At 43.6% G+C, this 15,596-nt stretch overlaps 1 protein-coding gene across 2 annotated transcripts in view; it reads left to right on the top strand.

Moving 5' to 3' along the window:
- Nucleotides 1-15,596, top strand: part of btk (Bruton agammaglobulinemia tyrosine kinase) — a 158,760-nt gene that overhangs the window by 83,229 nt on the left and 59,935 nt on the right. For both annotated transcript variants that reach the window (XM_080188160.1, XM_080188159.1), the window contains 3 exons: nt 4,837-4,918; nt 11,955-12,083; nt 15,341-15,414. In XM_080188160.1, the coding sequence (XP_080044286.1) occupies nt 4,837-4,918; nt 11,955-12,083; nt 15,341-15,414 (285 nt within the window). The remainder of the gene's footprint in view (nt 1-4,836; nt 4,919-11,954; nt 12,084-15,340; nt 15,415-15,596) is intronic.

The raw sequence follows: 15,596 nt of genomic DNA, 5'->3' as shown, positions 1-15,596 counted from the left end.
TGGTGAATGTCATCCTGATATCGATGAGACCAACTCAGCATGAGCATTTTCCAAGGAGAATTCCAGCTGCCCTCAAGTCCAGCCTGAAAGACAAGAGAGGAGAAAAGATGGCAGTGATCAAGCAAATGACAGATGCTATAGACTGGGCTAGCAGCATGGAGCAGAGAAACAACCTGGAAAGCTGAGAATGTGCACCGAATCAAAGGACTTCGATAAAGCCTTGAAAAGATCTGACTATCCCATTGCTTCAACTTGCCAAGACAAAGGTCTTTACCATCCTAAATGCTAAGGATGAATATTGGCAAGTGAAGTTTGATCAAAGCAGTAGGTTTCCTGACTAGGTTCTGGATGCCATTTGGGAGTTAAGAGTTGGTTCTGCATGTGCATAAGCATTTCTATTGCTCTGGAAGTGTATCAATGCAGACAGCATGAAATAGTCAATGAATTACCTGGAATGGAAGTGATTGTGGATGTTCCTGTTGTCTACAGATATGGAGATATGACAGAAGACGCTCATATAATGTATTGGTAATTGTAAGGCTCTGTTAGTTGTATTAAGGTTTACTAGCAGTAATAAATGTAATTAGGAGAATTGGCAGATTATAAAGACGACAAGGTAGGTGATGTTTTCTGACTGTGGACATTGATCCAGAGCAATTATGTCTGCTGTAGTTCTTTGCAGCTTGAGGAGCTTTGGCTCAGGGTCATTGAGCTGGAGGCCGAACTGCAGACACTGTAACATATCAGGAAGAGGAAACGTTACCTGGACACTTTGTACCAGGAGGTAGTCACATCCCTTATGATAGGGTCATCTGATTTGGTCTGTGGTCAGGGATGGGAGGGTATGAGTAAAAGAGAGGCACATATGGGGGATCGAACACAAAATTGGAATAGCTACAGCCTTTGCAATTGTCTGACAGATTTGAAGTATTTGCAGCCTGTGATGAAAGCCTGGGCTATAGGGTGGATGAGCAAACTGATCAAGGCACCATGGTGCAGGAAGCCATTCAAGTAGGGGAGTTAATAGAAATGTATTGGGAGTTAGAGACAGTATATGCAGGGGATAGGTACAATTCTCTCCAGCCAAGAGCAAGAGTCTAAAAGGCTATACTGCCTAGCCAATGCCAGGGCTCGGGATATCTGCTCTAGTTGGAGAGGAACTTGCAATGGGAGGAGAAGGATCCAGTGGTTATGGTCCATTAGGTGCAAATGACATAGAAGCAATGAGGAAAGAAGTTCTGCTCAGAGTGTATAAGCAGCTAGGGAATAGCTGAACCTCAACGGTAATAATCTCTGAATTATGAGCTGATTAGAGTTAAATTTGTGGCTCAAAGATTAGTGCGGGAGAAATAGGTTTTGGTTTATGGGGCATTGGCACCAGTATTGGGGTAAGTGAGCACTGTATCGATGCAACGGCCTTCGCTTGAACTGTGCAGGGCTCCAAACTTTTGGTTATATTACAAATGCAGTAGAGAGGGATTTAAACTAAAAATTGGGGGTGAGTGCTCAAGTTTGGGGAGGTATTAAATTAAAAGCAGACGATGAGGTAGGAGAGCAACATAAGAATAAGGGAAATGATGAACAGAGTGTGCAAGAAGGAACAGAGTGTATCAATCTAAGAGTGCACAAACAGATAAGGCTAAAAGTTACAAAAATAATAAAAGGACAGAACTGAAGGCTTTGGAATACATTTTATATTCCACCACAGGACCACAGGGAGGGCATAGAAAATAGGGAGGCGTTCTACCTTTTGTGAGTCAGAGGATGGCCTCCTAAAAAAGAACCCTCCCTTACTTTCGATCTCCTTTCACCCCTAAATCCCAGTGAGTTAACCCCAATTTGACATACTAACCTACCCAAACATTGTCTCCCAAGACCCCAGACTTGCCTGTTTCTGGAGATCCATTGCTCCTTATGTTTGCTCCGCATTCTGATCCCAGCAACGCCCATAAATGCACTCTGGGTGCTGCTGGGACTGATGGACTGCCAGCCAATCTGATTGGTGGGGTCTCCTCCCCAGTGAGATTGTAAAATGTCCGAAAGCACACTTCTGTCATCATGACATTGTGATGAGTGTGAATGGCCCTTAGTTTAAAGTTAAAGTTTATTAGTCACAAATAAGGCTTACATAAACACTGCAATGAAGTTACTGTGAAATTCTCCTCGTCGCCACAGTCCAGTGCCTCTTCAGGTCAATGCTCCTAACCAGCACATCTTTCAGAATATGGGAGGAAACCGGAGCACCCGAAGGAAACCCACGCAGATACAGGAAGAATGTGCAAACTCTACACAGACAGTGACCCAAGCCAGGATCGAACCCAGGACCCTGGTGCTATGAAGCAGCAGTGCTAACCACTGTGCCGTGCCGCCCATAAGTGAAGTATGTAGATGCTTGGTGAATGATTTGGAAGCTACACATTAACTCTATACCAGTCGCAGTCAAGTGGAAAGGCTGAGGCGATAGTGAAAATTGCCAAAGGGATCATCAAAAAATCAATTAGATTCAGCACAGATGTGAACATGGCAAGAAACACAGCTACAGAGGGCATGAAAAGTCTGGTGACTAATATCATCCCACACCAGATACTGAAACCAGTTGTAGAACAGGAGTGAGTAACAAAATCAAACTGAAATTACAGAAAGTCAAATTTTGCTTTGATAGAACGATCAAAATCATTGCTGGACTTGAGAGTCTGATAAGATTGAAAGCTTTTAACGCATTCAACAACATTCAGCCCACCTGGTAACTTGGAAGCTGTGTGAAGCAGTTGTCATCTCAATTGAACATGCTGAAAGTGAACAACTAGATACATCATCACAACCATCGACACATATGTGGAATTGGAAAAGCTGCTCCTTCAGCTGATAAGGAAGAGTTTATTTTGCATTTGAACGAGGAACGCAATGAGCATCCGTCCCAGAGGTTAAGTGTTTCCCACAAATGGGACAGATCAGCAACAGCACTCATCATGGCAACAACATTCCCCGGAGAGACAACCCAGGAACCAGCAGACACCAGACAAGCAACCAACAACCTGCATACATATCATTAGAAGACCCGCTTTAAAGATTATGGCCTGAATTTTCAGGATGGCCCCCAGAGAGAGACGGGGAACACGTCCCTGCTGACTCAGTGAGAGTTAGTGCCAGAGGTAATGCCAGATCCTGAGGGACAGAGGAAATAACAAACGTGGTGTGGCTGATAAGTCAATAGGTTTAGAAAGACAGAGAAAATTAAAATGATAGAATATAGAAAAACTACAGCACAAACAGTCTCTTCGGCCCAAAAGTTGCACCAATCATATCTCTACCTACTAGGCTTACCTCTCACCCTCAATCCTTCTAAGTCCCATGTACTCATCCAGAAGTCTCTTAAAAGAGATGTGAGATTAGCCTTCAGAAACAAGAGAAGTAAAGCTTGAGCTAAGGAGGAAAGGGTAAGAGTGAGGCAAACAAAGGAAACAGAGCTGTGTTTCATGTTTAAAAAGAAAAAAAAATCAGATAGAAGGCAAATAATTGCTTCAGCTGAATGGGTTCAGAGGCTAAAAGAGAGGAAAAGCCATGGGAAACTGTGGGGTTTGTCCCAGAAGTGAGGGGAAGGTGAGAAGCTGAGATTTGCAGGTCTCCCAATCTGAACAGGTTAGTGATCCCTGTACTGGGGGGCTGCAGGTAGTCAAAACTTGAAGTTGTGGAGCTGAAGAGGTCTTTTGCTTGCCAGGAACATGGAAGAAAATAGGATGCAAGGGAGGGCATATAAAGACACAAACTCAATTTACAAAATATTGTGCCTTTATATGCCCTGTTTGTGAACAGAACTTCCACTTACCTGATGAAGGAGGAGTGCTCTGAAAGCTAGTGGCTTGTGTTACCAAATAAACCTGTTGGACTTTAACCTGGTGTTGTGAGACTTCTTACTGTGTTTACCCCAGTCCAATGCCAGCATCTCCACGTCATCTTTAAGACAGCACAGCAGAAGAGGGTCACCTGGCTCAAGGGACCAATGGGAACCGAGAATAGGTCGTTGCTTCAGAGGGTGGAGTCCTCTCTCAGATAGAATACATCGGGGAGCCATGCGGTAAGGACTGGGGCAGCCAGGAGGTTACAAAACCTGTACCTGATTTCTCTATCAATAAATAGCCTTTGTTCCTCATGAAGTCTAAATGTCTTGACATTGCTAGAGGGGTGTCACACTTTTACACAACTTATTTCTGTAAATGTTTATATTTATTTACCACCAGATTTTATAATTTAATAACCCTTTCAACCTGATCCATATCTCCCTTCATACTTATAGAATTGGCTTTGCTAAGGTTTAAGATTCTTGTTTTAAATTCAAGTGTGTTACTCTCAAACTTACTATGGAATTCAATTGCATTATCATCCCTTTTTCACAGAGAACTGTTAAGATGAGATAATTAAACGACCCCATCAGAAAATATGAGGTCAAATGACCAAATATTTATTCTTAGTTGATTCTACAATATAGTGTTCCACAATTTGGAACTGCCGCAAAAACATTCAACAAACATTGGCTGTTTTAAGTGGAGTTGAGAATGTTGTTTTTCAATCGCTGTGACCTGAGATATTCTGTTCAGGCTGCAGGTTTCTATATCTGCAAGATTGATAGCAGTGAAAAATCTCAAGTCAACCACCCTGTGAGAGAGAGACAGAACATGGGGAGACCTGAGCTTACCCTCCTTGCTGCTCTTGGTAGTTTTCAGCTGTGGAATGTTTGGCTGCACTAGTGCTCAAGTTTTTGATTATGATGTGGCGATGTCGACGTTTTCAGGTTTTTGATGCTAGGTTTTAATCATACTGTGCCCATTCCTTCCACAGATCGTATACGATGAGGGCCCTCTATATGTGTTCGCCAAGAATGAAGACGTGAGGAAGCAGTGGATCAAAGAGTTGAACAGCAGTTACGTGCCGCCATTACTAAGCTGTCCTTCTTTCATGTTGATTAACATCAGAAAGGAAAAGCTGCCTGTGAGGTTACAGGGCAGTCTGTCACTCAGTTTGTGGACAAGGGATGAATTTGAATCCACTATCATACTGCACTGTGGTTAAAAAAAGGAATTCAGATGACAGTTAATTATGGAATTGGTCATTCATTCAAAATGTCATGTGCACCTGGACATCCATGTCTGAAAGTTGTTATCAGAAACAGGAAGGCAGGAGCTGAGTCAGGTCACTTAGACTCAGAAGACACTTCTTTCTCTGGCTGCCTGATAACACTAATGACCTCTTTCATGTATTTAACTCAGTAAATCCACCTGAAAGCACTTCACAGAAACATGATCAGGCAAAATGTGACCCTTGGCCTCAGCAGCTGAAGTTAGGGGCACCAGTAAGGGGGGGGTTAATCTGTGGGATAATCACTGGTGGATGGGGTGGAATGCAATTAATCTATGTGATAATGGCATCCCTAAAAGGGACTTAAACTGACTCAAAATGGGCTACGTTTGTGGGATGCTTCGCTGGCAGTTTCCTATAGTGGAGCAAAATGTTGAGTAATTAACTAAGAGTAAATATTTATCATAGAATCCCCACAGTGCAGAAAGAGACAAACGAGACAATACAGGCCATTGACCCTCACTGACTCTCCAACACAGCATTTTACCCAGTTTTCCCTGCCACACTATCCCCATAACCTCATGTATTTACACTGCTAATTGTGAGAAACACAGCTCACATTCAAACAATTTAGTCAAGTCAAGTTCTGAAGGAGCAAGATTTTTATTTAACGTTCTTGCAAGACCGGGTGTCCAACAAAATAGGCACACCTTACATCGATTTGCAGCACATTTTTATACTTTTTTACAAGCATTGTAATGGCTTTGCAATGTGTTGTTCTCCCCTAATTGGTGGTCCCTGTCCCATCTATGTGTTGTCATTCCCCTATTGGCTCGAGGTGCCCCAAGTTTCCATTCCCATCTAACAATGTCTTCTGTTATCACAAGAGTGCATTAGCAAACTCATCCATCTTATCCAATACTGTTACATGTCCAGTTCAGATTGGCGGTAATCAATCCTTTGCCAACTTAATCACTGCTGTCCCGACTATCTCAGTGACCTTTTCCCCCTTTTATGCTTAGTTGTAAAAACAACACATCTTGCAGACCATTTGCTTTTTGTAACTTGGGCCTCTTACATTCCTTCAGGATGTGGTGTATGCTTCACTGCACATCACATCTCTGATGTTATCTCTACATTACAGACAGTCTTTTTATTATCCCTAACTATTGCTGTGTTAGCAGCATCGAACCTTATGTCCTATGTTTGTGACTAAACTCACAGTTGTTTCCATAATGTGGGTTATCAATGTGCCTGGCTATATCCAGTCTACCTAACTTTAAGCTATTTCTCTATGCTGTACAGATATATGTGTTAACAGCATCTTTACCTATTGCTCACATAATGCCTCCTAACCTACACAGCTTGAGACACTAAAGGGCAATTTAGCAGGGCCAATACACCTAATTTACACATCATTTGGAGTTTGGGAGGAAACCAGAGCACCTGGAGAAAACTCATGCAGACATGGGGAGAAAGTGCAAACTCCAAACAGACAGTTACCCGAGGCTGGAATTGAATCCGGGACCCTGGAGATGTGTGACAGCAGTGCAAACCACTGTGCCAGTTGATCTAGTATTGTCTGGTGAGCCTGTTTAATTAGCAATCTCACATTAAAGATTCTCTGTGAAAAAGGGATCATAATACCATTGAGAGTGAACTGCTTGAATCCATAATGGTACTTAATTGAATCATAGAATGATTAAAGCATAGAATTTGACCATTCAGCTTTTCATATCCATTCAGATCGCTGCAAAAACTCAGCCAGCCCCATTTTCCTGCATTTTCCCTCTAAACCCGCCTTTTATTTTTATCTTTCAATAATAAAACATTTCCTTTTGAAAGTATCAATTGATTCTGCCTCCAACACACTCTCAGACAGTGCATTCCAGATCCTAATCACTCACTGTATGAATCTGCCTCACTCTCAGACAGTGCATTCCAAATCTTAACCATTCAGGATGTGAATCTGCGTCCACCACACATTGAGACAGCACATTCCAGATCCTAACCATTGGCTATGTGAATCTACCTCCAACATCACTCTCTGACAGATCATTCCAGATCCTAACCGCTCGCTGTGTGAACCTGCCTCCAGCGAACTCTGAGGTACTGCATTCCAGATCTCAACCACTTGCTGGGTGAATCTGCTTACATAAGAACATAAGAACATAAGAAATAGGAGCAGGAGTAGGCCATCTAGCCCATCGAGCCTGCCCCGCCATTCAATAAGATCATGGCTGATCTGTCGTGGCTCAGTTCCACATTCCCACCCTCTCCCCATAACCCTTAATCCCCTCGCTTATCAAAAACCCATCAACCCGCGTCTTAAAAATATTTAGCGAGGCAGCCTCCACCACTTCAACGGGCAGAGAATTCCAGAGATTCACCACCCTTTGAGTGAAGAAGTTCCTCCTCAACTCCGTTCTAAACCGCCCCCACTTTACCTTGAGGCTGTGCCCTCTAGTCCTACTGTCCTTTCTGAGCTGGAAGAGTCTCTCCACCTCTATCCTATCCATCCCATCCATCATCTTATATGTCTCAATGAGATCTCCCCTCATTCTTCTAAACTCTAACAAGCACAAGCCTAGTTTATTCAGCCTCTCCTCATAGCTCAACCCCCTCAACTCCGGTATCAGCCTAGTAAACCTCCTCTGCACTCCCTCCAAGGCCAAAATATCCTTGCGTAAGTACGGCGACCAAAACTGCACACAGTACTCCAGCTGCGGCCTCACCAATGCCCTATACAGCCGCAGCAAGACCTCCCTACTTTTATATTCAATCCCCCTCGCTATTGAAGGCCAGCATCCCATGAGCCTTCCTGACCACCTGCTGCACCTGCAGGCTGGGTTTTTGCGACTCATGCACAAGGACCCCGAGGTCCCTCTGCACCGTCGCCTGCTGCAGTTTTTCGCCACGCTTCCACTACTCTGTGAGGCAGTGCATTCCAGATTCTATCAACTCACAATGTGGATCTGTCTCCACCACACACTCAGACAGCACATTCCAGATCCTAACCACGAGCTGTGTGAATCTGCCTCCAACTTAATTTCAGGCAGGGCATTCCAGATCCTCACCACTCGCTGTGTGAATCTGCCTCCACCACACATTCAGACAGCACATTCTAGATCCTAACCACTCACTGTATGAATCTACCACCAGCCAACTCTGAAACAGTGCTTTCCAGATCCTAACCACTTGCTGTGTGAATTTACCTTGAGAATACATTCTGATTGGCCATTCCAGTTTCTAACCACTGGCTGTGTGAATCTGCATCCGGTGAACTCTGAGGCAGTGCTTTCCAGATCCTAACCACACGCTGTGTGAATCTGCCTCCACCACACACTCAGACAGCGCATTCCAAATCCTAACCATTCACTGTGTGAATCTGCCTCCACAATACTTCGATGCACTACATTCCAGATCCTAACCACTCACTGCATGACTCTATCGCCACCACACTCAGATAGTGCATTCCAGTCCCTAGCCACTTGCTATGTGTCTCTGCCTCCACCACGCCGTGAGGAAGTGCGTTCCGCACCCTAAACACTCGCTGTGTAAATCTGTCTCGACCACACACTCAGACAGCACATTCCAGATCCTAACGACTCAATGTGTGAATCTACCTCCATCACATTCTCTGACAGTGCATTCCAGATCCTGACCACTCGTGTGTGAATCTGTCTCCATCACATTCTGACGCAGTGCATTCCAGATGCCAACCACTTGTGTGTGAATCTGCCTCCACCACACATTGAGACAGCACGTTCCAGATCCCAACCACTCGCTGTGTGAATCTGCTTCCATCAAATTCTCAGATAGTGCACTGCAGATCCTAACGTCTCACTGTGTGAATCTACCTCCATCACATTCTCTGACAGTACATTCCAGATCCTGACCACTCGCTATGTGAATCTGTCTCCACCATAATCTGAGGCAGTACGTTCCAGACCGTAACCAAATGTTATGCCTTTGTTTAAAAAGGGCTGCAGGGAAAAGCCTGTGAACTATAAGCTGGTGAGCCTCACATCTGTGGTGGGTAAGTTGTTGGAATGTATTTTGAGAGATAGGATCTACAGGCATTTAGAGACGCAAGGACTGATTAGGGACAGTCAGCATGGCTTTGTGAATGGAAAATCATGTCTCTCAAATTTGATTGAGTTTTTTGAAGGGGTAACCAAGAAGGTAGATGAGGCGGTGCAGTGATGTTTACTTGGACTTTAGCAAGGCCTTTGACAAGGTATGTTGTTGCATAAGGTTAAATCTCACAGGATTCAGGGTGAGGTATTTAAATGGATACAAAATTGGCTTCTGTGTTGTTTTTCAAACTGGAGGCCTGTGACCAGCAGTGTGCCTCAGGGATCATTGCTGGGTCCACTGTTATTTATCATTTATATTAATGATTTGGATGAGAATATAGGAGGCATGTTAGTAAGTTTGCAGATGACACCAACATTGGTGGCATAGTGGACAATTAAGAAAGTTATCTCCAATTGCAACAGGGTCTTGATCAATTGGGCCAGTGGGCTGACAAATGGCAGATGGAGTTTAATTTAGACAAAGGCGAGATGATGCATTTTGGTAGATTGAACCAGGATGGGACTTACTCAGTTAATGGTAGGGCTTGAGGAGAATTAAAGAACAAAGAGATCTAGGGATACATATTCATAGCTCCTTGAAAGTGGAGTCACAGATGGACAGAGTGGTGAAGAAGGCATTCGGCATGCTTGGTTTCATTGGTCAGAACATTGAATACAGAAGTTGGGATGTCTTGCTGAAGTTGTACAAGACATTGGTAAGGCCTCACTTGGAATACTATGTGTGGTTCTAGTCACCCTATTATAGAAAGGATTTTATTAAATTAGAAAGAGTGCAGAAGAGATTTACTAGGATGCTACTGGACTTGATGGTTTGAGTTATAAAGAGAGACTGGGTAGACTGGGATGTTTTTCTCTAGAGCGTAGGAGGCTGAGGGGTGATCTTATAGAGGTCTGTAAAATAATGAGGGGCACAGATCAACTAGATAGTCAATATCTTTTCCTAAAGGTAGGGGAGTCTAAAACTTGAGGGCATTGGTTTAAGGTGAGAGGGGCAATTTTTTCACACAGAAGGTGGTAAGTGTCTGGAATAAGCTGCCAGACGTAGTAGTAGAGGTGGGTACAATTTTGTCTTTTTAAAAACATTTAGATATTTACATGGGTAAGATGGGTATAGAGGGATATGGGCCAAATGTGAGCAATTGGGATTAGCTTATAGGTGAAAACTAGGCAGCATGGACAAGTTGAGCCAAAGGACCTGTTTCCATGCTGTAAGCATCTATGAGTCTATGACACATTTTGAGGCAGTGCATCTCAGATTCCAACCACTGACTGTGTGAATCTACCTCCACCACACACACTCAGACAGCACATTCCAGATTCTAACCACTCACGATATGAATCTGCCTCCACCACACATTCAGACAGCACATCCCAGATCCTAACCACTCGCTATGTGAATCCATCTCCCCCACACACTCAGCGCGTTCCAGATCCTAACCACTGGCTGTGAAAATCTGCCTCAGGCACATTCTCAGTCAGTGCATTCCAGTTCTTAACCACTCACTATGTGAATCTTCCTCCACCACATTCTCAGACAGTGCATTGCAGATTCTAACCACTCTTGATGTGAATCTGCCTCCATCACACACTCAGACAGTGCATTACAGATCCTAAACACTCTCAATGTGAATCTGCCTCCACCACACACTCAGACAGCATGTCCAAGATCCTAACCACTCGCTGTGTGAATCTGTCTCCACCATGCTCTCTGACAGTGCAATCCAGATCCCAACCACTCACTGTGCGAATCTATCTCCACCACGCTCTCAGATTGTACATTCCAGATCCTAACCACTCGCTATGTGAATCTGTCTCCACCCATGGTCTCTGACAGTACAATCCAGATCCCAACCACTCACTGTGCGAATCTATCTCCACCATACTCTCAGTGCATTCCAGATCCTAACCACTCATGGTGTGAGTCTGCCTCCAACACATTCTGAAACAGTACATTCCAGATCCCAACTTCTCGCTGTGTGAATCTGCCTTGAACACATTCTCAGACAGTGTATTCCAGACCCTAACCACTCACTCTGAATCTGCCACCATGACACTCTCTGACAGTGCATTTCAGATCCTAACCACTCGCTGTGTGAATCTGTCTCCATCACACTCTCAGATTGTACATTCCAGATCCTAACCACTCGCTGTGTGAATCTTTCTTGACCTTACTCTCAGACACTGCATTCCAGACTTTAACCACTCGCTGTGTCAATCTATCCCCACCATACACTCAGACAGCATATTCCAGATCCCAACTACTGGCTGTGTGAATCTGTCTCCACCACACTCTCAGACAGTGCATTCCTGATTCCAACTATGCAATGTGTGAATCTGGCTCCAATTATTCTCAGTCATTGCATTCCAGATCCTAAGCACTCACTCTGTGAATCTGCCTCTACGACAATCTCAGCGCATTCTAGATCCTAACCATGCGCTGTGAGAATCTGTTTCCACTACATTCTCAGTCAGTGCATTCCAGACCCGAACCACTTGCTCTGTTTTTCCTCATCTCACCATTGCTCCTTTTGCCAATTACCTTAAATCAATCCTTCCATCTTTGGAAACAGTTTCTCCTTATCAAGTCTGTCCAGACTTACCATGGTTTTGAGCACCTCAATCAAATCCCCTAACCTTCTCTACTCTAAGGAGAGCGTCAATGTATCCAATCTCAAATCTGTTGGACTTTGGTGGGATGGAGTGTTGGTCTGATTATCTGAAGTTAGGATTCTCTCCTAATTTCCCACCTTTTGTACTGATTTTATTCGATTCTGTTTTCAGGGATCCGTTTCAATCAAGAGTTGATGCAGAAATACCACCCGTGTTTCTGGATAGAGGGAGAATGGTCCTGTTGCCAACAATCGGCTAAAAACGCGCCCGGTTGTTCCATCATCAAGACCATGAATTCTTGTGAGTGCCTTCACCTTTTAAATTTAATATTTGCCTTTCTTCACAAGGGTGCAGCTCATAAACCACATTAGCCCATAGCAAGGGACAGTAAGTGCCCACAGATAATTAAACACAGGGAAGGTGACATTATCGCTAGACTATTAATCCAGAAAATCAGCTAACGCTCAGCGGGCCTGGATTCAAATTCCATCACGGCAGATGGTGGAACTTGAATTCAATAAAAATATATGGAATTAAGAATCTACTGATGACTGAAACAATTGTTGATTGTCGGAAAAGCCCATCTGGTGCAGTAATGTCCTTTCCTGGTCTGGCCTACATGTGACTCCAGAGCCAAGGACAACACTGGATGGGCAATAAATGCTGGCCAGCCAGTGACGTCAACCAAAGATGAATAAATAAAAGTTGAACATATGTGGCATCACAAGTCAGCCCTGCTCCTGTCCTCAATAATGTTCAGCAGCAGGAGTTCCTGGCTAATTTTCTCTGTCCCTAGCTCAGTGAGATACTGAGCCCAGATGTTGTATCCCTGCATATTGCCCATATTGCCTCTGCATAATTGCCCTTGAGAAGTGCTGGTGAATAACCTTCTTGAATCACTGCAGCTCCTGTGGTGTAGGTACACCCACAGTGCTGTTAGGGAGGGAAATCCTGTGGATTTTGACACAAAACCGTAAGACATAGAAGCAGAAGTGGGCTATTTGGCCCATCGAGTCTGTTCTGCCTTTCAAAGAAAGAATTGCTCAGATTCATTACGCTCTGGGTGAAGAAATTTCTTCTCGTTTTCGCGTTAAATGGGTAACCACTTATTCTAAGATCATGCCTCTGGTGCTAGCCTCTTTTAGAAGGCGAAACAACCTATCCTGTCAAGCTCCCCTGAAAATTCTATATGTTTCAATAAGATCGTCTCTCATTCCTCTAAACTCGAATGAGTACAAGCCCAACCTACTTAACCTTTCCTCACAAGGAAGTCCCTCTGTATCCAAGATCCACCTAGTGAACCTTCTTTGCATTGCCAGTATAGTTATCCTTAGATAAGGGGACATAAGCTGTTCAAATTATTCCAGATGGGGTCTAACGAGTGCCTAATATAGTTTTAGACAGACTTCCCTATTTTTATACTCCTTTCTCTTTGAAATAAAGGCTAGCATCCTCATTACCTGCTGAACATTCCTGCTAGCTTTTTGTGATTTATTTACGAGGACACCCAAATCTCTCTGTGCTGCAGTTTTCTGCAGTCCTTCTTCATTTAAATAGTATTCAGTTCCTTTCTTCTTCCTACCAAAGTGCATAACTTCACATTTTCCAACATTATATTCCATCTGCCAAGTTTTTTCCCACTCGCCGAACCAGCCCATATCACTATGTAGACTCTGTGTCATCCTCACCACTTGCCTTCCCAGCTACTTTTGTGTCATCCCAAATTTGGTAATAGTACATTCGCTCCCTTGTCTAAGTGTTTAATAGACATTGTAAATAATTATGGCCCCAGCACTAATGGCTGTGGCACTCCTAGTTACAGATTGCCACTCTGAAAATGTCCCTCTTACCCCAATTCTCCCAATGACAATGAAGGAATTGAGCAGATATGGGTTCTGGTTTAGACAATTGTAGGTGGCACTTGGTCCTGTAGAAATGTGAAGGTCAATGGGTCACACTTTGACACAGGGGTAGAGGCACAGCGTTTGTGGCTCTGTTGTGACAGGTTCATATCCAGGGGTGTCCAAGGGAGTGCTGTATTATTGGAGATGATGCCTTGTCAGTCCTCTCAGGAATATGTGGAAGACACTGCGGCATCATTTGAATAAGAACAGGGGAGTCCTCCTCCAATGAACCTCATACTAAGAAAGAGCTTGTTCATACAACAAAATCCCATAAATGGCAATGTGAATAAGATTCCGATCATCTTTTCTTTATGCTGATTAAGCGAGGGAAATATTGGCTAGGACACTGGGGAGAATGCATTATTATAAGACTAGTGATGATGTGAAAGAGTCCCCATAAGAAGTAGAAGCAGAAGTAGGCCATTTGGCTCATCGAGTCATCTTTGCCATTCAATGAGATTAAGGCTGATTGGATGTGATAATCCTTAACTCCACTTTCCCACCTTATCCCCATAACCTTTGATTCCCTTACTGATCAAAAATCTGTCTGTCTGTCTCAGCCTTGAACATACTTAACAACGTCTACATACTTAACAACCTCTACACACTTAACAGTCTCTCCAGCCCTCTGGTAAAAAAATTCCACAGACTCACCACTACTGTCTGAGAGAAGAAATTCCTCCACATCTCTGTCTTAAATTGGCAACTCCTTACCCTGAAATTATGCCCTCTGATTCTAGACTCTCCCAAAAGGGGAAACGACCACTCAGCATCTACCATATCAAACTCCCTAAGAATTCCATATGTCTCAATAAAGTTGCCTCTCATTCATTGAGTACAGGTACTTATCCTCTCCTCATAAGAAAACTGCTCCATTCCCAGGATCAACCTAGTCCACTTTCTCTGGACTACCCCAAATGCCAGTATATGTTGCCTTAGATAAGAGAACCAAAACTGTTCACAGTATTCCACGTGTGGTCTAACTAGTGCCTTGCATAGTTTTAGCAAGACTTCCCTAATTTTATACTATTCTTTATTGGAATTCAGTTAGCTCAGTTGACTGGATGACTGGTTCATAATGCAGAGCGACACAGATAGTGTGGGTTCGATTCCCGTACCGACTGAGGTTATTCATGAAGGCTCCATTTTCTCAGCCTTGCTCCTCACCTAAGGTGTGGTGATCCTCAGGATAAATCACCACCAGTCAGCCTATAGTCATTTGGGACAATGGTGACTTTATCTTTTACTATTCGTTAAAACATTGCCCAGGGATCCTAGGACAGCTTCATATCTCCTCTGAAAGTTGGCATATTTGGTGGTAGGAAGTCTGTCATCATTGAACTAGGAGGGTAGTATTGAATTAGATCGACCCTGCTCATTTTCTGTCTACACATCCCTCCATTTATTTCTGAACAAGATAGAGAGTTGATCTCTCAGTTTTACCGTTTGCATTACATATGCAACACACACTTAGTAATACATTGATAGGTGGTCAACTCTTGGAGTATAGCTTGCTTGCACTTTGAGAAGTTTACCATTGAAAGCAATCTATCACCTGTACTGTACAGGGTGACGCAAACTGTATCTTTGTTGGAGCTGAAGGAGAATTTCAGGAAAGATGTGAAAAATAATTCTAAAATATCTTTATTGCAGTTCCTTCATCAGGGAATTCTCGGCGTAAATCCAGAAAACCCCTTCCTCCAACTCCAGTGGAAGAACAGCAACAGGCAAGTGTCCAGACTCCACCAAATGTGCACTCCCTTATTATTCCCTTATTCACTCTCTCATGCTGTCTCCCAGTCATTCTCTCTTATTCTCACTCTCTCTCACTCTGTTTCAGTCATCCTCTCATTCTGTTTCTCAGTCACTCTCTCTTACGATCCAGACCCTCAGGATTTTGAACACTTCT

This window comes from Carcharhinus amblyrhynchos, chromosome 4, assembly GCF_965287045.1.
Source record: "Carcharhinus amblyrhynchos chromosome 4, sCarAmb.v2.hapA, whole genome shotgun sequence".
In the NCBI taxonomy this organism is placed as follows: Eukaryota; Metazoa; Chordata; class Chondrichthyes; order Carcharhiniformes; family Carcharhinidae; genus Carcharhinus; species Carcharhinus amblyrhynchos.
The sequence above is the reverse complement of the archived record's forward strand: the minus strand, read 5'-3'. Positions and strand labels throughout refer to the sequence as shown.